We start from the raw sequence: 21,690 nt of genomic DNA on the forward strand, positions 1-21,690 counted from the left end.
CGTGAGTATAGTGAGCAGAACTCCCGGGCTCCGCGCGTCATCCGTGCATGAATTGGTGCTGTGATGGCGACAGGGATACCGATCAACAGGTGGTGCGGTACGCCAATGTATAACTTAGAACGAGCGCCGAATGGAGCTTTAAGGTGTGTTGGTCTAGCTATGCTTCTTTAAACTGGAACGCCGGCTTCTTTTCAATAATGTGCCAGAACACAACGTACTAGCTAGGACTAGCTGCCGATGCCAGTAAGCAAAAATGTCTCCATGTTTTTTTTTCTCTTTTCGCAGCCTTCTACTTGCCTCCTCCGCTTTTCTCCCTCTCTTAAGCGTGAAATATGGAAAGCATGGCGAGGAGTAGCGATGCAGGATGAGCGGCACGGACGATGACTTCGACATATGCCTGGCCGCATTCAAAAGACAGCGCATTCGCGCGCAACGCAAGGCGTCCGCAGCCTTACAGTCCCTGGTTCGTATGCGAAGTCTACTTTCTTCACTTCTCCTCTGCTTCATGCGAGCCTTTTAGCCTTACGTGTTGGCGTTTCATTTGAAAGCGACTGTGTTCTGCCAGTTATGCCGTGTGTTTTGTTGTTGCGTCCGTATTTCATTTAACAAATAGAACACGCACGTAATAATAATAATAATAATTGGTTTTTGGGGAAAGGAAATGGCGCAGTATCTGTCTCACATATCGGTGGACATCTGAACCGCGCCGTAAGGGAAGGGATAAAGGAGGGAGTGAAAGAAGAAAAGAAGAACAGGTGCCGTAGTGGAGGGCTCCGGAATAATTTCGACCACCTGGGGATCTTTAACGTGCACTGACATCGCACAGCACACGGGCGCCTTAGTGAGTCTGCAATTGCTGTACCTGCTCGACACGAGATGCGCACAACAAGAAATAAAAAATTGCGCTGTAATCTTTATTCTCAATATTAAACAGCACAAGATGGCCTCGCAGTGATTTTTGTAAAGACAAGTAAACAACGCGGAAGGGATGGGACGCAAAGAAGGGACATGTGCGCCCTTACGCGCTGTTTGCTCACCTCTATGTACCAATTGGCCCATACCATCAACTCAGCGATTTTTTGCAGCGTATAGCTCGAGTAGTTATAAACCCGGTACAGTTGCCTATTTTCTTGCCGTTCGAATCAGACAGGGGTTAGGTCTTATATACTTTCGGTGGTAGGCACAGGAGAGCCTTCAAATGTTCAAATAGTACCTGTGTGAGCCTCTAATAATGTAATGTCCTTTAATGTGTATTGGTTTTAGAAGGTGCGGTTTACGCTAGCGTGAACCCATGAGATGTTTTGCACTAATGCAAATAACCGCCTCAACGTTCATCATGTTCGGAACGAACAGGAAAATTTTCACTATGTGTAAGTCTACTTGCATAGCAGTTAATTGTTTGCTTGAAGGGGCTGCAGTTTTACTTATGCAAAAATATGGTACGAGGCTGACCAGGTCAATTACACTTTATTGTTCCCTTCAAAAACAGAAAGCATTTATTGCGTAATGACGTAATTTCGGAAAGCTGTTTTCAACTAAATTGTCCTCTAGCGCACAGCTAAACAAACAAAAAAAAGGTGACACTTTGATCCGAGTCTACTGGCCGCGCCTCCGTGTAATGTCACAATAGCTGAACTATTTGAAGAGCGTCTGTAATCGTTAGCGTAGCACTGGAAGAGTTGCTGGCTGTATCACATAGTCCTGCGGAATTTAACTTTTCAAGGGATTAAATACTTTTCAGCTTTCCGGTTTTTATTTATCAGAACACAGCTGCAAATTGAGCGTGCGATTTTCTTAATGCCTTAAAGGGACACTGAGCACAAATAGAAATTGGCCTGTGTCGATATATAGGGAACCGCGTTCTAATCACGCTCTAAACACGAGTACGCCTGTGCTGGAGTAAAAAGGAGTAAGTTCTCCTCTAGCTCACCCTCTTTTAAGGGAGTGAGCTCCCTTACTCCCTTCGCACTCCTTTCTGTTTAGACTGAACAAAAAGACCACCATTACCGAAAACAGAGCTTTTACAAGCTGGAAAAAGCGAAAATAAACCGAAACGCAGGTGTCGCCATCACCGGCCGATTTCGAAAGTAAAATGCGTGCGTCGACACCGATTTTCTGGCGCGAATACCAGAGGCTACGCTACACCATCGTTGACCTCAAAGAGGCGGCAACCAATCCCTCTCAGTGTAGACGTCAAGAGTTTGGGTCGAGTGGTGGTATAATTTTGAATTAAATTTTGTCGCCAATAAATGCGGCTTTTGCTGTCGGACGAAGGCCAACCTAGCCAGAGAGAGGCGGGAGATCAATTTTTATCCAGAACAATCAATAAATAGAGTGGTCCACATTGTCCCTTTAACGCTTCTTTGCTGAGGTAGATATTTCCGGGAAAATGTCGGCCAGCTGCTCTTGCACTTAATTCACTCCATATCTTCCATAGTTTGGCTGTTACTGCTTAGCTTTAATTTCATCTGGAGTTTTAACGTCGTATGTGATTTGTACAGCAATGTTTCAACCATATATGCTGTATACGAAAACATTTTTGGTTAGTGGGCTAGTATGCGCAAAACTGTAGGGAATTCTTCATTTAAAACTTTATTTTTCGGACCTACCGCGTTGCTTTACATATTTGCAACTTTTTTTTATGCGCCTTTACGTCTTGCCAAATAACTTTTGCACGACATTGTGTTCTGATTGTTGTGCCGTACTTTTTGCCATCATATGTACCTCCTTGATATTCTTCGAGGTGGAAAAAAAGTACTCCACTTTGTTTAACTTAATCGGATCTCAAACGCCCCACGAAGATAAGCAAAATCTTGCGACCTCAGCGTACAAGCATTTGCGCGCTGCCCATTATCGAAAAAGTGCTACTCCCTAACGCAAGTGTCACTCTAACATACGGTTTTCAGGACAGAGCAGCGAGTGATCTCCGTGGTCAAGTCAACGGTTTTCCCACGAGGCTTATAAACAGCGTCAATGGGTCCTCGCTCGATGAGAGCGCATCCCTCAAGAGAATGCACGTTCCGCCAATGGTGAACTGTGAGGCAAGTGACGCCTGTGTGGCTCTTGACAACACTGTTGCCCCACCGCTCTAAAAGAGTGTGAGCAGAAAGGAAGAAGGGAGCACGATTGTTCGGGTGCGCTCCCATCGCCTAAACGTGTATACTGTATAGGTCCAGTGAAGGAAAACGAATATAACTGAAGTAGATTACTCGATTTATACTTGCTCCCTACACCTTACGCAACTGACAAGAATGCCTCCGAGCAGTTATCTGCACGAAAAATAATGGATAATGATAATTTGGTTTGGTTTTATCGGGTTTAGCGTCCCAAAGCGACTCGGGCTATGAGGAATGCAGTATAGTGGAAGGCTCCAGAAATTTCGACCACCTGGGGTTCTTTAACGTGCACTGACATCGCACAGTACGTGGGCTTCTAACATTTCGCCTCTATAAAAATGCGACCGCCGCGGCCGGGACCGAACCGGAAAGTAAGAATGTTAAATAAGAAATTATCTGAAATGAGAAAAAAATTACACAAACACCTGCGAAACGCTGGCCAGAGCTGCTGCAGAATGCTATTCCCAATTTCCAATATGCTTGTGATTGGTGATGGCGAATGTAGTATATTTTTGCTACCCCCTGTACTTGTTCTGCTCCTCTTCTTCTTACTGAAACTCCCATAGAAGCACGTGAATTTTTTCGATGTTAGCTTCTTGTTGTTCATAGTCTGCAACTGCTTCATTTTCTTCCTTTTCCTCATTTTCAAAACTGTCTTTGATAACCACTCATCGTGCATCGTTGCAGTGACGTCGTGCGTGATGTCACCGCAACGCGCCACGCTGAGTGGTTACCAAGTCGCCGTGTGCACTAACGAAGACCTCTAGTTGCTCTTTAGCTGTTATCAATAAGATGGGCTGCAGTGAAGATGCGAAATTGGGTCCGCGAAAATTCTGGCCAACCATTCATCCGAGTCAGCTGTAAATTCGAAACACTTGCCTCTTTTTCATTAAACACGGCCTTCTTTCTACGTCGCCATGTTGTTCTGCGTCTGCCTGATGCAGTGCCTTCGTTATTGCAGTGCAACGGCGTCAGCGTGTGCGCTCTCCTGAATACGTCCTGCGCCTTCTCCACAATGTCCGAGCACACCGTGCGCCGTCTGAGGTACGCCCATCGCAGCTTCTGCGTCTCCTGGCAGAGTGCAGTAAGGATGCTTACACAGTGAACACCCAATGAGGAGAGTATAATTGTCACATTTCGTGCATTTTGTTTTAATGCTTCAGCATTACTATACCATCATCGGCTCAAAATCTGTCCGCCTGGTTTTCTGTGAAGCGGCCGCCCTTCAGAAGGCCCGCATCCACTGCCCCTTTGCCCTCCACCCGTCTCCAACTTCCAGAATCCTCCACCCTGCGGAAGGCCCTGTACCCTCCACCCATTCACTCACTTCTCCTCTCCAGGCGCCTCCACACACGTGAAGTCCGCGCAGCACTGGAACCAAATGTGAAAGCCGCAACGGGAAGGCGGTATAGCAGAGGAAGGAAAAAGTGACGGCGAAAGCTAATTCAAATTAAGGCGCAGTTGGGCAGCCACCTTCCCGCTCTTCGCCAAGTTCATTGAATATTTGTGGCAGCCCCTTATTTCCTTATATGTCGCGGGATTTCATCTAAACACGGATAAAGTATAGTTCGTAGCTGCGCTGCAGAGCAGACCGCCGCAGAGGCCGGCACAGTCTGGCCGAGATGACGTTGCTGATTGCCCCTTGTCGCCTCTATAAGGCTGGGAGACCAGGTGGTGGCTTGGAAGCAGGCTCCAGCCGAGACCTTGCACCAGCGCCTGCTCTCTCCCAGGGGTCCCGTCAGGGGCTGCGTCAAGTACGTGGACCTGGCCTTCGGCTCCTGGAAGCAGGTCTACGAGTTTGCAGTGGGTCAGTGCTACCCCCTCTGTCTCCCCCAGTCTCCGCATTGCTGCTAAGCACTAACAAACAATAGCGAACTTTAGAAAAGGGGGACCCTATCGGTTAGCGGCATGGGGGAATAGCGGGGCGTCAGCGGCGCATGTGCAGACAATAACCCGAAGGGTGTTATTAATGCGAAAGCATTACAGCATTACTAGGCTATGTTGGCGGGGTCGTCTCACCAAAACGTGTCATCAAAATGTGTCGGTAGCAGTTGTGGGGAACTCTGAAGAGATAGCGTCAAACGAGTGGTCGTAATCGAAAGAGGATGATGTGAGGATGTTGCGTAAAAAAAATTGTCGATAGAGTGATTAGTTTTTAATTAGAGCCAAAAATGTCCAAAAAATGGGCGGAGCTATGGTATTATGTGGCACGAAATTTAAAAAAAAACCGAAAGTGTGTGCGGAGCCAACAAGACGCGAAATTTAAAAAAAAACCGGAAGTGTGGGCGGAGCCAATGCGTGGCGCCAAATTTGAAAACCCGAAATGGCTACTGGGTGAATAATCTAGTGTAATTAAACAATTAATGTGTGAATTAACATAAAATGACACAAGTAACGAATTAAGGCAGAATTGAGTATAAATTAAGGAATTAATCAACGCTTTCGCATTCCTCCAATACCGGTAGCCGCAGTGATCTCTAATTTTTGTTCTGCGCATGCGCCCTGGCACCCCACTATTTCCCTATCCCCGTAACCGACAGCGTACCCCTATTCTAAAGCTATCTAATATACACATACATGTGCTTCAACTTCACGTTTCGTCCGCCGGTCATAGACTTTAAAGCGGAGGTTTCTTCTTTGGCGCGGTGGCTCAGTGGTTAGGGCGCTCCACTACTGATCCGGAGTTCCCGAGTTCGAACCCAACCGCCGCGGCTGCGTTTTTATGGAGGAAAAACGCCAAGGCGCCCGTGTGCTGTGCGATGTCAGTGCACGTTAAAGATCCCCAGGTGGTCGAAATTATTCCGGAGCCCTCCACTACGGCACCTCTCTCTTCCTTTATTCTTTCACTCCCTCCTTTACCCTTTCCTTACGGCGCGGTTCAGGTGTCCAACGATATATGAGACAGATACTGCGCCATTTCCTTTCCCCCAAAACCAATTATTATTCTTACTTTTCTGAAAAAAAAAAAGTTCCAGACTTACCTCTGTGGGTATCCCGACTCACCTTGTATCCTTTTTTGCTGTATCGACAAAGAACATGTGAATGAGTGCGGCGTTTTACGCGGAACTGAGGTTTTTTTTTTTTTTCAGCGGGGAAAGCAAAGATCGGACGTCCGCGCAGAGGCCTGCGTCAGGGGTAAAATAATGATGCGCTGCTAGAGGAACGTGTCAGCCTTTGAGTGTCATGAATATCAGCTTAATTTCGATGTACACATAAAATAACCAATTCACTTTTTAAAAGAATTTGTGCGTTTGTTAGAAAGAAATTCCTAGCTTTAGTGGCAGCAATTTCTTATTCATAGTACGGTGCCCGCGCACAGCCTGAAAAATTTTAAAGCAGTCATCATCATCATCAGCCGAACTACGCCAATTGCACTGTCCACTGCAGGCTTCAGGGCAACGGCCTCTTCCACGCCTGTCCAATTAACCATGTCCTGTGCCGGTTGCGGCTACCGTATCCCTGTTACCTCCTTAATCTCATCCGTACACCTTTCTGCCGCCCCCTGCTGTACTTTTTTTAGAGCGAAATTTATCGCTCCAGGGCATCAATGATGGGTGAAGGTGTGCTTGCCTTCTCTTGGAATCCAGTCCATTGCCCAACAGAAAGCAAGCACAGCAGGGAGCGGCAGAAAGTTAGGTTGGCAAGGCAATCCCATGGAATTAAATCTGTGACGTCCCAAGACCTCGCTGAATTAAATCTGAAGGTATCAGAATTTTCAGCGCAGTGGATTACTGATTAAAGAGCAAGCTGCAGAGACTGCGAAACGAATTACGCACCAAACGTACAAAAATGATAATTGAAGCCCCCATTTTCTTTTTCTGGAATGTGACATACTGTCATTTGATAGTGGCGCCACGATCTGCATCATTTCTTGCACAGCTCATATTCCCTTGCGCATAAAATAACCAGCAGGCAAGCCGCGTCTTCAACTGTACAGACATGTCCTGTTTTGTCACGTTCTCATTTTTTTCTTTCTTTTCTTTTTCCAGTGGAGGAAGGTTTTCCTGAAGTCAGCCTTGGAATAGACTTCCTAAGGAGATCACAAGTGGGTATGCATGTGTACAGGTATACCTTGCCTGACTTACAGTCCACGCGCTGCCGGTGTTAATGGCAGTCTTACCAATATTCAGGTTGACAGGCAGACATAGAGAGGAAATCTGTGCTAGCTAGAAAATTTTAGGAAATCAAGGATATGTGCACACGCCCACCGTAGTGTAGGAAGCAGTGCAAGCAAAACCATGAACTAATTAAAAGACAAAAGTGGAATCAGTTAGGTAGGAAAGATGGCCATGGCGTCAGAAACTGATAAGCGGTTAATTGTGGTATGGATAGAAACGTATTGTGCGCATATTGACTGACAGCGGCCTATCAGTCATATTAAGATAACATTAGATTGCAGCTTGCCGTTGTTCCGTCATACAGACAGGGTTGCCTTTAGGGCTATTCGTTGTGCACTGAGGTGAGGTGAATGACACATTTCACAAGAGGTATTTCGAACCACGCGCTGGTTGAAGAAAAAAGGAAAAAAAAAGTGCGAAAGGGACAAAGATTGCGAACTGCAGCAATACGCACTGTCTGGAGCTTGTAATATTTATTGCAATTTAGTTAATCATGGATCCTTGCGCGATGCTTTCTGATCAAGAAACTCTTCTGCTCATATACGACATGCGCCTAGCTGCTGCCAACTTTATCTTTCAAACATTTAAAATAAACGCGAAAAAAAATATTAAGGATATTGTATGATATACTAGGTCCGAAGCGTTTTGTTTGTACCGCTTAATTCTTAACCTTCCAAGCCTACTGCCGCCGGCACGCTGCTGTGCCACTTTGTGATGGCTACGCCAGAAGAGACCACCAGCCCGCTCTGGATCTATCATTGGTCGCGCGTAGCATTCTCTGCGATGCTCTAGATTGTTGACTGTGCTTGAAGCGCCTTATCTCGAGAGATCACTACCGCATTTGCATTGAGTGCGGCCGATAGCGATGGGCACTCTAATCTTCGACAGCCACGGTATGCACTCGTTGCTATCGACGCAGCCAAATTATTTTCTGTTAGCGGGGCAGAGAGAGGGAGAGAAGAGTTTATTTACACCGACATGGACCTCGGGGCAGGAGCTCAGCCAGAGGGATTGTCCCCTACTTGCCGTCCCTCCTGCGCCGTGACCGCAGAGAATGTCTTGGAGTAAGCCTCCCCCGCCAGGCGTAGGACGATCTTTTGTACATCCGCATTTGGGCTGCGGATGTAGGACTCCCAGGCAACTTAGCGGGGCACAGGATTGCCCAGTACATCGTTTGAGTTCAGCGCCACCCTTCTTGTGCGTCGTCTACTGCCGCGCTTGTCGCCACAGGCACGTGACAATACATGGGACCTCAACGTAAGCACACTTTCTGAGGGCATTTTCGTTTACCATCAAAACTGCGCCATCGTCTTGCAAATCAAATTTACCCGCCGCGGTGACTCAGTGGTTAGGGCGCTCGACTACTGATCCGGAGTTCCCGGGTTCGAACCCGACCGCGGCAGCTGCGTTTTTATGGAGGAAAAACGCTAAGGCGCCCGTGTGCTGTGCGATGTCAGTGCACGTTAAAGATCCCCAGGTGGTCGAAATTTTTCCGGAGCCCTCCACTACGGCACCTCTCTCTTCATTTCTTCTGTCACTCCCTCCTTTATTCCTTCCCTTACGGCGCGGTTCAGGTGTCCAACGATATATGAGACAGACACTGCGCCATTTCCTTTCCCCCAAAACCAATTATTATTATTATTATATCTTGCAAATCATCGTGACCGGACAGCGCATGCAGCGACACCTATTGCGCCGCAGCTAAACTAAGGGACCATAGCTCAACCAAACGTGATGATTGCCACCATCCGTCTCACCTGCTTGGTTGTGTAGCGGGGCGGCACAAACACGCCGCGTTGCGTGCAGCTCAACGCTCCAGCCTGTCTGGGACGGAGAATTCCACGTGGCAAGTACGTTTGCGTTGCTGTGTGCACTCTTCGGCCACGTGGTTTAGGCTTCATGCGTCAAGAGGGTCAGTCGTTGGGCCGCAACGCCAAGCAGAATCAATTTTTCGAAGTCCTAAAACCAAATATGCGCATGACTATTACTAACGGCTAGCTGCAAATGTAGCGCATAACTGTAATATGTATTTTTAAATGTTCCCCAGTCTTCGCGCTGAGACTCGGTGTTTCAGCAAAGCCCGCCAGCGTAAGTGTGCACAAGTCTCTCCATAAGGAGGGGCCAAAATTCATGGCAGCGTCTGTTTCATACGCGCCCTCTTTCTCCATGCCTATTAGAGGGGGGGGGGGGGGGGGGCACTTCCCCTCCATGCCCTCCCTCTGTAGGCATACCTATGCCCACCAGTAATTTAAAAAAAAAATGGCGTTTTGAGCTATAGATACATCTTTGCGAGGTCGGTCATAATAATTGTTTGCTGTATATATCTAAATACCAATGCACTCGAGCCCAAGTTGTGACGAACCTAACGGTCGCGCACATTGCGTTCGTACTATCCAAAATTCGTTGAGTGTACTTCCCATATTACCGAAAAAAAAAGAAACGGGAATTTGTAAGGGTATCATGCGATAGCTTTAATGGGGTCCTTTAGTGGCCTGGATGCTCCTTTCATATCACTTCACAGACACGGAGTTATTTTACTGCATATTTTTTATTAAAAATCTTTTTAATTTTCAATTATTTTTATTTTTTAATATATATTTATTTATTTCGGTCTATCGTTTCATTAATTTCATTTGTGACGTCATGCTCCTAGTTAATTCGTTAACGACTGCGACTAATTCGTTAACGACAGCGAATATAATTGGTGAACTGAACAGCGCGTCAATACGTACGTTGCGGGCCAGTAGCCAAGCGGCGTGTGTCTGTAAACTTTGCTCGTACACCACAGCTTATTCTAAAACATTCGCGTTGCACGTACACCATCCTGTGAGCGTTTTGTTGGCTTCATCGACCGGAGGTCTGTTGCAGCATTAACTGCGCCACCAGTCCGTGTTTTTTCTCTGCTCACATCGAACTGCCTCCTACCTGCCCAGTTCTCATTCTCCAGCCCATATTGAACGGCACGCAGCTTGAATATTGCATCGTACCACCTTCGTCTTGTATGTGGTGTCATCAGCATCAGTGTCATGTTGAGGGTGGTTGAGGAAGTTAAGGGCGTTGAGCAAAATAACGCCAAGCGGAAGTGACCCCAAAATCGAAACTTTTCGGAAAATGGAGTGAACGCGGCGGTCGTCGCGTGCTTGTCGCATGGCAAGTGATGACACAATTATGCCATTGCGCCCATAAGATGACAGGGGAAAAAAGCTTGATTTTTCCCTTTTAACTCTTTTTTTAATTTTTAAAAAATTCGTTTTGGGAGAAAGGAAATGGCGCAGTATCTGTCTCATATATCGTTGGACACCTGAACCACGCCGTAAGGGAAGGGATAATGATGGGAGTGAAAGAAGAAAGAGGTGCCGTAGTGGAGGGCTCCGGAATAATTTCGACCACCTGGGGATCTTTAACGTGCACTGACATCGCACAGCGCACGGGCGCCTTAGCGTTTTGCCTCCACAAAAACGCAGCCGCCGCGGTCGGGTTCGAACCCGGGAACTCCGGATCAGTAGCCGAGCGCCCTAACCACTGAGCCACTTTTTTTTTTATCACCTAACCACTGAGCCACCGCGGCGGGTACCCTTTTAACTCGCCGATTTGTTTTTAAAACTTGGTCGCTGGGTGCGGCACAACGTATTCACGTGACATCACGGGCGCCATTTCGGTGTCCAATGGGCACATTATAGCCCTCCAGCTTCGGCAGTGCAGGCTAGAGGAGAGGGGGGGGGGGGGAAGCTTAATCCAATTAGACACGTGCGCGCCGTAGTCTTTCGCCGTGCTGCATGAGCGCCAAAATGGCGACCACTGTGGCTTTAGTACATAACTCCTGTGAAGCGCACAGACGAAAAATTCAGACAAAAAAAACCCGCGAATTATACACCACATATATGGTGTATAATAACGGTAATCACCATTAATTAATACTACGTACAGTTATGCGCCTGACTGCAATTAAGCTATGTAGCTGGTGTTTAGTAAAAATATTTGAGGCACTTTTGGCGATCTAAAGTGCGCGAGGCGAAAGCCTTTCTGCGCCCGCATCGTTTTTCTATTTTTTTTTAAATTTTGTTGTTTATTTTTAGTTTCACCATTTTATGTAAATACTAATTAATGAATAATTACTAATCGCCCATTACTTAGTAATTGCTAAGAGTATATGGGTTATAGCAATTATATGCCATTGATGACATGGACGTGTGACAGATTTCGCGGACGGATGGACGGACAACGATGAGCCATTAAAGGCTTTCGCCTTAATACAGCCATTTCAGTTTTTACGATTTAAAAAACGCTAACATTGCCAGTGGAGCAACAAATTTTTAACTCATTCGAAAAAGCGTGTGGTTCTGGGACGCACACAGCTGAACCGCCGAACCCTCAAGCAACCAAAAACGCACATGTCACGTAGTTTTTCCTGCCCTGCCCGAGCAAGCGGGCTGGAGCAGTGGCAATTATCATCATACCAGGCAAGAAAAGGATGCCATTAGTGGCGTGTACTGGTGGGCGACCTCGCGCGCGCTTCACTGCTCCAGTTTTTGAATGGTGCGCGGGATCTCCAACGTTTTTTGCGCCACAGCACCTAACGATTTGGCGTTTTCGAAATTAAAAAAAAAACAATGCAATACATTACCGCTAGCTACAAATACCTAACATATTGCAAAGGCGCAGCCGAGATATATTTAAAACGTTCCCTATTCCGCTAACTATACCTTCAGGTTCGCTCCGAAGGCGATGTTGACGTCGTCGCTTTCTCCGTATGCCAAGGAGACGTGCATATTATCACGACGTCGAGCATTTCGATACAGCTCAGATTCTGCCTTGTTCACCACTGGAGTTTCTGGTGAAAGGAGTGCGGCGTTATGCTCGTCGTTGAGCAATTAAGGTGATTGAGTTGGTTTGGTCGCCGACGGCATTGTAATTAACAAACAGGTGCAGGGGCATCATTTGATTGGAGTCAGCAGCTCATTTCGCCCCACCTTGAGCAGAAGAAAAAACCTTGTGCCATGGCGCTCTTTGGCCACAGATGCCCTTGCGCCATAAAAATCATTTCGCCTATGGGTGCGCGCGCATTGGAGGTTTAACAAGTGATATATGGTATACTCCTGCGCCCCCACCCCCCTCCATTTCCAAGACCACGATTGAAGCACTTATATCTCGCTCGTTTTTTTTTTTTTATACTGGCTTGTGTGAACAGCGGTGGAATTGCATTAGGTGCCCACTGCCGTTACTCGTTTCACTACCGCCACTCCATGCGTCACATTCCTCGATAAATATTAAATCAATTTAAAATCACTTCAAAACAGTATGGTATTAACGTCGCGGCGCATGAAAGCTATTGTCAGTTTCTTTCAGCAAGAACTGCGTCTATCTTCAGCATGCGCCGCGAAGGACAACGGGTATTCCCGGAGCTCTGGGTATTCCAAATTATGCAAAAAAAGTTCCTGTTTATTTCATCAATAGGTATGCATAGCGCTGGGGGAGTTTTATAAGCAGGCAACTGAAACTATATGTCTGCAAGGTCAATTTGCTCTCATTTCTTTCTGGTTGCACAGTGCCTGATCAACTTCGAAGCTGCAGTGCTATTGGTTGGAGGAGCCAGGGGTGAGAAAGTACAACTTCTCAGCGCCAAGGACATATCTTCTCAAAGCATGGCAGCGTTAGCAAGAACCAGTGCTTTATAGCGTTCTTGTTCTTGATGGGTTTCTAGATTGTATATGGCAATGTAAGGGTTGACAAAGACGGCAGTGCATGGTTTAAATATGCACCAAATTGACTTTTGCTGCCATAATTTTTAAGCACATTTTTGTCAATCTAACAATGAAGGAATGACGAGTCTAGTTCAGATAGTGACACCAACCACCAGCAACTATTGACGTACAGTAGTGCAAGGTCAGACATCGTGTATATTTTGGGCAAAAATGTATATGAAGAAAATTGCATTGTTATTGCTGTGATACTTTTCTTGCATGTTGCTGGCAATGAAATAAATATGTTTTGTCTAGGTGGTGTTTAATTTGAAACTTTTATGGCAGCAGACTTTCGGCATGCATGCAGTTGAACCTCGTTATAACGAAATCGCTTATAGAAATAGTGCATATAAGGAAGGAATGACGATTCCGCTTCGAAGCTGAGCCAACACAGGCTATAACGAAACTATGGCTATAGCGAAATAATTACCGGGCCCCTTCACCATCGTTATAACGAGGTTTAACTGTACCACCGTTGGCCGTGGAGTTCATGAATATACATCTCATCAGAATGTTGCCCCGTTTCACTACTGTGGGCAATGTACAGAGTCGATCACACCTGTCTAGAGCACCCGAGAGATGCCGTCCGCGGGAGATAAGGCGACATTCTAAAGCAGATATATTGACTTTCACTGATAATGCTTGCGCTGGAGAGCAGCCGAATAGACAAGTGAACCGCACAGGCATTAGTGCCTAGCAAAGCAGTTGCGAAAATATTCATTTGCTCTGCAGCACACCGCCCGAGCGCTCTAGACAAGTGTGATCGACTCTATACACACTAGAAAGGATGCCCGAGTGTACAGAAAGCTATCAACAAAAATGATGCAAACACAAAAATCAACAAATTCAACTGAAAAAAAAAAAGTGGATATTTAATTAACTGACAGCAGCCACTGCGTCTTTTACCATGCTTTCATAACTCTGTGAACACTGCATTCATAACTCTAGTCATAGCCTTATCTGCACTTGCTTTGTAGTCCCATATTTTTCCAAAATTTCAGCAGCTCTTTGCTTTTTGGATGTGTCTGGAGACAGCGACAACCAGGAAATGGTGAAAAATGCAGACATGCTTGATGCTAAGTGAAGGCTTTACTAACATCAAATATATTAATACGACACTTGTAACAATGCGGGAAAGATATTGCATTGCAAGCAAGCACTGCCTGCTAAAAGCCTGAAACGAATTATCACAGCTCTCATATTAATGCCAGGCTGTGAGTATTAAATACAAATGCATACACTTGTTCAATTCAGCAATGCCTTAGGGCACCTTATGCTAAAACGTCTGCACATTTTGAACTATGACCCTTGGATTCACGACATCAACAATAACAGATACCATAGTACACATTCATAATTCTCTACACGAAACATACACTGAGCTATACAGCTGTCTGCATGTCATGCAGAAGGAACTTCAGTGCTTTTAAGGTGGCACAATATTGGAATCAAAACCCTGCAGCACATATGACTCAAACTATTCCACTGCATTTAGTCACAATATCTAACTAGACAAGGTCACAAACTGTACAATAAAGAGATGGATGCCATGCAACTTGCTTTGCCTACATTTTGTTCAGTCGTACAGCAGATGCTCGTGAACCACAGGTCACGAATGCACCACATATGCATGACAAGAACAATAAAAAGGCATATAATAAAAGCAAACGAACTCGACATATATATGCAAGCATACCTACACCAGATCATCAAGTGCTGCAGAAACAAAAGCAGTGATCACATCATTGGTCCTGCAGTGCACACAGGGAGACGACAGACATATTGATTAAGACAGCAAGAAGAAAACTTACTAAGTGCACACTGTGTTGCTCGACATACAGGAACAGCACTAAACACCAAAATATGCATTGTACACACCTATGCCACAAAGTGTTGCCATGAAACAGTGTGCAACTAAAGCTAAAAACGTGTGCTTTTTCCCACCAACAACACAGCTCACATATTTGAGCACAAGAGCAACCACTAGCTCAGTACGGAATTTGGTTCTGATAGTACTGAATCATATCGTAGGTGCGTGTCCTGAAGTTAAGGAACGAGTCCCTGATAATTTTTTGCATGTACGCTGCTGCTTCCTTCTCAGCAGCAAGTGGTGCAAATCTCGACCTTAGAAGTTTGATCGTCTGTCCTCTAAAGCAGGGCAAACCGGTGTCAAGCATTAGCGAGACTAGAGTGACAATGTCCTCGCGATATGGCCGCACCGCCAAATAAGCCCGCACGCAAAGTTCCATAAACCAACGGAACGGGGCTGCCTCCATTTTTCCACCCATGATCATGACCATTTCGTCAGTAAGCTTGATGTCTGGCTCAAAACCAAGGTTTCCTCCAGGCGAGCTCTCAAACATAAAGCCAAAGTCAATGTGAATGATGTGTCCATCTGTATCCAGCATAATGTTTCCATTGTGACGGTCTTTGATCTGGAGGAGAAACCCAATAACACTGTAGGCAGCCATGCTTTTGATGAAGTTTCGGCGGGCCTCCCTGAACGCTGTTGTTGATTCATCGCCATACTTTTTAATGAAATACTCATACATGCCAATGTCAGTCTGGCGGCCAAGCTGATCACGAGATTTTGCATTTGGGACACATTCAATCACTCCACAGCCAGGAGCCGTGGCTACAACCCTATACGGGAAAAGGTACAGGTCTAATCCAACTTGATTAAAGATGTTTTTGAACAGACCAATCACCTGCAGAGCTAGCATGTCTTGGCGCACATCATCACCAACTTTGAAGATAGCAGCTTGCCAATATTCATTTCCCATGCTTAGCTGCTGCATGCCTGTCTGTGAAACACTCAATGCTTTAGACTCCAGTTCCTTGATACCGCAACGACAAACCTTGAAGCGTGCCAAGAATGGAGCTTTAGCAGCACTTTGCATTGGAGTGCCAGACTTGTAGTCGATGTCAATGACAACAGCCTCTGGGTTCGATGGTAAATAGCAGCCAGGCTGAACGACTATCTTGGAGAGTTCATTGAGGCATGCTTTCTTTCGCTCTGCACCTTTGGGAAACACTCTGATCTCTCCAGATATTGCAGTAATCTTTTGGAAGAAGTCAAATTCCCTCTCATAGAACTGTTTTGCAGGCCCTGACAGGAAGCTAATGATATGACGCATGATGTGGTCGAAGTTCTCGTACAAGTCTGGATCCTGCTGTGTGCCTTCTTCATCCAGATACATGTTTGTCTTCATGTTCCAGATCATTTGGTGTGCGAGAAGCTGCGATTTGTTGGCAGCTACCTTTATGAACTCTGTAACATACCCCATGGCATCATAGCGAACTGCTTGCATTATCTGAGGTATGTAGAATAGCACTGTATCTGGAGGAAAGGATGACAGCGTACACACTGCATACTGGGCTGTTATGGGATGAGGTGGGAACTGCCTTGAAAAGTATGCAAGTGCCTTGATAGGGGACACTCGTGCCCATGTTAGCATGTGGTTGAGCTCCAGAAGGTCACCAAGCACACTCTCTGGTGTTGTGAGGTACTGCAGTGCCTCAGGAAGATGACAGACTGCTGTTGGGTTCTGCTGCACAAGGCGCGACACTTCTGCACGAATGGTGTCTGAAGTCTTGAACCTACAAGGGACATATATGGCCAGGCATGGAGATGTTTCCCAGGACAACCTAGCCACTTCTTTCATACTTCGATCAATAACAGGCTGGCTTCGCCAAGTGGCAATAGCGTCTTCCCCAGTGATGTTTCGTTCCCAAGTGGACAGTGGGTTGTACCATGTGATGAGAAACTCTATTTCAACTGCCAGCAGTCCAAGAATCAGATTTCGCTTTTTCAGGTAGTCTCTGACAAAGATCTCTGTTGATGCATCCTTCATGACTGAACCCCTGCCAGCTGATGACCTCCGCGATATTGTTGACATGTTGCTGCTGAGGGGCACTGTGTTAATCCAGCCTGTTGGCGTGGATCGCGACTGCAGTACTTCAGTGCTTCCACGAAGATCTGGATTCATTATCACAGAGAGGTTGCTCTGTGTGCTTGTCTCCCAAATGTCAGAGATTGTAGTGGCTTTCAGGTACTTCTTGTCAGCATGAACTGCAAGCCAGAACTTCACAAGAACATTGATGTCGTCCCGCAGGTCAGCACCCTGTTGAGTAGGGCACATCTGGGGCCCACAAAAGTAGTCGAGGGCTGCTGAGTAGATACGCTCTCGGAGGACGCTCTTCCCAATGCCATGTGGTAGAACATCACCTTGGAGCAAAGAGAGGCCTGCAGTCAACAAGCGGAACTGAGTGCCCACTGCAGCCACATGTCGGCAGCAGTGGTTCTTGTCCTGGCCTATATTTACTGAGAAAGAGCGGTGCAGAATATGGGCAAAGATTTCAACTTGGTCAAGGCTGCTGTATTTGGCTGTCTCGATGCGCTCAGCAAGGAAACGCACCCATATAGTGTGTGGCTGCACAAATGGTGGTTTTGGCTCAAGCACCATCCCCTCATGAGCTGCAGATGGATCCGTCTGGGGTGGGTCCTCTGAAAACAGCCCCATTTTTTTGTCTACGGTCATATGCCACGCAGCAGACATCTCTTGTAAGAACTGAAGCTCCAAGTCTGGCCTTGCAGCAAGAAGCCATTGCCAACAAGACACCGTGCCTCTCACCGCCTCTTCAGTGAAAAGTTCTACAGGAGACCAACACAGCGCGTGCAGCAAGCCTCTGTCTGTACCGGAAAAGTGAATTAGAAGTGCACATACCCGAAAGATGCATTCTTTGTGCATGCGCTCATCCTTTTTCTCCCAGCTTTGTTTCAACTGAGACAGAAGTCGTGCTGACAGCTCCTTGTGCACTGTCTCAATGTTTTCAGCATCCATGAGCAGGCCTGTGATTTCACCCGCAAATCTGCAGCGCAAGCCCATAGAGCAAACGAATTCTGAGCAGTTGTTTTTCACACAACTAGGCCATTTGTCCAGGGTTGACAAAGGTAGTGGTGCTGAGTAGTTGTTCAGTCCTGCAAACTGTAGCACACTCTCTATTGCCAGAGCAACTCCACTATGCTGAGTGAGACCATCTGCCGTGTATGAATAGCAGGCCAGGTACTCTTCGAGGTGCGACCTTGTTATGATAGGGGCCCATTTGACAGCCTCTTGAACGATGCCTTGACACCGGGCAGCAAAGTCTTGAACAATGCTTTCCCTAGCTTCTATGGTGTCTGTAAGCGTCAGAACATAGGAAGTGCCAGGGACTGGCAACTCTGATATCAGTTCATTTGGATCTAGCTCAAGTGACTTGGCCAGAACATGGAGGATGTTTAGCATTGTCCACAGTACCTTTCCACTCCAAAGCAGGTGCGGGAAGGTGTCTACAAGTGCAGAAAGGTACTTGTCGGCAACACGTCTGATTTGTTTCTGGGGGTGATTAAACTTCAGGAGCAGGAATGTAGCGTGTTTCTCCAACTCTCCGTCTCTCTCCTTTTTTCTGGGCTTGTTAGACATCACATCCAAGAGAACCATAAACACTTTGTCAGCAACAGCCATGATGCACTGCCACATTCCTGCTTTGTCTTTCTGTATGGTGGAAAACTCCATGTATTTCATCATGTTCTGGAAGCTGTTTTCTCCATGAAGGTTTTGCACTCGCAATGTCTCCAGTCTAAGCACGGAAAGCAAGTAAGTACACTGAGAAAAATTCAGCTTGTTTACGACAGCGCTAACATCTTGTGAGTGTTCGGTCTTGAGCTGTTTCAAGATCTGGTTTTTCAGTTCCTGCAGTTCGCCAAGAGAGACAGTGTCGTTACGAATGGCAGAGTTGTACTGCAACACTGAACGCAAGTGCTCCTTCGAGACCAAAAGTGGAGACTTGGCAGCAATTTCACGAACCCCATCGTACCATTCTCGTGGCCACAAACCTGACTCTGAAGTGAAACCCATGACGACAGAGTAGAGCCAAAAGTCCCAAAACAATTTGTGAAGCCTAGGCTTGGGATCAATGACAGGGGGAAGGCGCCGAATGAGCACTGCGATCACTGGAATGAGGACTCCTAGGTTTCCAGCACTGCTGGAGGCCTTAAGTGCCGCCTGTTTCTCACTGGCCCTGCGGCCCTCCAACCCCAACTGTACAAACAATTCCAGTAAAGTCCCCAGAAGTTCCAGCTGATCCTCTTCACCTTGCAGGCTGGCCGCTACATTGGCCAGAGCATTTATTACTGCTAGGGAGACATGCCGATAGCCTTGCTTTCTGTCCTCGACGCTACCCACGTTGTACGCAGAGCTGGACTCCACAGTGATCATAGTAAACATCTTCATTATTTCCTCATAGACGGTGTGGTCGACCTTGGCAATCACCATGCAGCCCAACTGATCGATGATGAGAGAGTCGAGGGGCGATGCAGGCTGGCAGAACTTTTGTTGGAAGAACTGAAGAATTGACTTTGTTGTCTTCGGAGTATCTTTCAGTGACACAGCGACATGGCCAAGAGCCAGGATGGTGTTGGTGGCTACGAGACTGGGCTCCAAGTCCTTGCTCTCCGCTTGGTACAGCCGAATGGACACAGATGCAAGGAAGGCTTGAACACACTCGGGATCTTGCTGCAGGCCCACCCGCAGGGCTCGGCACAGGTTCTCGATGGCTGTGTCCCGAAGCTTCTCATATGCTGCCATAGATGTAGTAAGTGTCCCTGACTTGTGGCTAGTCTGCGAGGACTCTGCAATACCTATGCCAGCTGCTCCTGCTCCCCCAGTTCTGGATGCAGAGTTGCTGCCCTGGAAGTGGAGCTTTGTCAGAATGGGAGATGAGTTGACCAAGAAGTCCCGCATTGCAGATATGCTCGTCTGAGCAATGTTTGGGAACTTCTCGGCTAGCTTGCCAAATCCCTCCAGACAAACAAGCAACAAGGGCATGTGTCCCAGAGCCAGCTTGACATTGCACGGGGAGTTAATCTTGTCATACAAAAATCCACAAAGGGTCTCGGCACCATTTTCGTCGGTAGTGGCCCACACGAGCAGGTCAACACAAGCTGCATTAGCCTGCACGTTTAACTTGAATCGATTTGCAGAAGCATAGTTTGATTCTCTGTCTTCTTTCTCACAGGCATCATGATTCTTGCTTTGCAGTTCTGTCTGGCCATTCAGAAAGAGGACCTTTACAAATTCCTGAACATCCTTAGTGAAGGGGGCTGGATGACCTGTCTGGTGGCACAGTAGTTCCTGCAGTAACATCAGCATCACCAAGTTCAATACTTCATTAAACGACTTGTAAGGAAACAGCCTCAACTGCCCAGCACTGTACACTTCCACGGCTTGGGTGTCTAAAAATTGCAAGAAATCTTTGGAGAGGATCTTCTTTGCAAGGCCAAGAATGGTTTGCAGCTTGCTGATGGAAAGCATCAGTGGGTTCTGAATCCGCGGCAAGCCGTGCATTTGCGAGTAGCTGGATCCGTGCTTACTGAAGAAATATGTGGTAGGATCGTAGGTTACAGACGACTGGCTCTGGAGTGACGACCTTCGTGAGTGTTCGTCGTCGTCACGGCAGGACTTGTTTCTGGTGTGGGTCAGCTGGCTCAACTCCGACAGTGATCGCGGAATGATGGGCCTGAAGTTGTTAAAAGTGCGGCGCTTAGGCAGCGTGTTCCCTGCATTGCTGTTGCTTCGGTGTCGCGGTGCGTCTTCTGTCGACGGGACTACCTTGGCCGGCGGCGGGAAGATCTCGCAGAACAGCGGAGGCGAGGACGCCTTCGCTCGGCCAAGCGCCCGAGCCGTGCCGATAAGCAGGGGTACAATTGCACGGCATAAGGTTACCTTTCCTGTGCTACCACGCGGCGTCTGCGCGTCGGCGAAGCTCTTGCAAATGTTCACAAGAACGGCGAGAAAGTCAATCTGCGCCGTAATTATCTCTTCGCGCAGGTCTTCGCAGAGGTAAGCGATATCACTCAGAAGTGTTCCGAGGCAAAACGCGAAACGTTCACACACAGGGATCCGTTCTTGATCACTCAACTTAATTTCATCTAGCCACACAGCTTTTCCAAGGCCGCGAAGCAGCCTGAGGAAGTAGGGTACGATTTTGTCCTTGTACTGGAAGCCCGATTCAAGAAAGTAGATACCCGTAGCGATGACGGCCTCTTGTCCCCGCTGATCAATTCGAAATGTTCCCTGCGGTGACGATTCTTGCGGGCAGAGACGCAGCAAGTTATCAAGCTTCTCAGGAGGCGTCGGTCTTATGCGTGCCAGCGATCGCGCTAGGTGCTGAATAGCGGTGAAGAAAAACTTGCGGTCGCTGTATGAAACCGCCATTGCTTCTAGCTTGACGCACAAAACGGCTGTCGTCACAGCATAGTAACGGAATGCCTGTCAACAGGTTCGCTCCTTCTACCAGTACATCGGAAGTTTTGGTCGAAGGTTTCGGTCGTTACCCATAACGCCGGTCGCAGAATCTCGATGCCACTGAATGCCTCTTGATTTCTTCGGTTGGCATTGTCGCGACGTCAAAGGTTTCGTAGCACGTAACGCATCGACGAAAGGATCAAAGAAACGGCGACTAGTTCACAAAGGTGACAAGAAAATGATATCAGAAACCACTGCGGCACACCTACAGCGCCTACCGCGCCTACAGATGCCGCATATGCGGAAGCGAAGGCGGCGCAGCCAGCGGGTTGTGCAGGTAGGAAGGGACGAAGGCAAGCGGATATTCGATCGGCGTGATCACTTCCTCTCGCCCCTTTTTAAGTATTTAACGAAATAGATTTTACCA

General features: G+C 47.1%; 2 protein-coding genes across 2 annotated transcripts; one reads left to right on the forward strand and one right to left on the reverse strand.

The window, feature by feature from the left end:
• Positions 1–362: 362 nt before the first annotated feature.
• Positions 363–12,909, forward strand: LOC144128746 (nuclear receptor-interacting protein 3-like). Its single transcript, XM_077662403.1, has 6 exons — positions 363–476; positions 2,917–3,041; positions 4,078–4,160; positions 4,775–4,923; positions 7,106–7,161; positions 12,781–12,909. Exons 1-6 carry the CDS (start codon positions 365–367, stop codon positions 12,907–12,909), a joined length of 654 nt encoding a protein of 217 aa, XP_077518529.1. The 5' UTR covers positions 363–364.
• Positions 12,409–21,606, reverse strand: Pi4KIIIalpha (phosphatidylinositol 4-kinase III alpha). Its single transcript, XM_077662390.1, has one exon. The coding sequence runs from the start codon at positions 21,231–21,233 to the stop codon at positions 14,964–14,966; it is 6,270 nt and encodes a 2,089-aa protein (XP_077518516.1). The 5' UTR covers positions 21,234–21,606; the 3' UTR covers positions 12,409–14,963.
• Positions 21,607–21,690: the final 84 nt, after the last annotated feature.

The sequence above is a fragment of the Amblyomma americanum genome, chromosome 4 (assembly GCF_052857255.1).
Source record: "Amblyomma americanum isolate KBUSLIRL-KWMA chromosome 4, ASM5285725v1, whole genome shotgun sequence".
NCBI classification, from domain to species: Eukaryota; Metazoa; Arthropoda; class Arachnida; order Ixodida; family Ixodidae; genus Amblyomma; species Amblyomma americanum.

Bases quoted from the DNA above. Each gene is read 5' to 3' on its own strand.
- LOC144128746 (XM_077662403.1), top strand. From the start codon at position 365: ATGAGCGGCACGGACGATGACTTCGACATATGCCTGGCCGCATTCAAA. The intron at 477-2,916 runs GTCTACTTTCTT...AGGACAGAGCAG, and splicing joins GTCCCTGGTTCGTATGCGAA to CGAGTGATCTCCGTGGTCAA. The intron at 7,162-12,780 runs GTGGGTATGCAT...CTGGTTGCACAG, and splicing joins ACTTCCTAAGGAGATCACAA to TGCCTGATCAACTTCGAAGC.
- Pi4KIIIalpha (XM_077662390.1), bottom strand. From the start codon at position 21,233: ATGGCGGTTTCATACAGCGACCGCAAGTTTTTCTTCACCGCTATTCAG.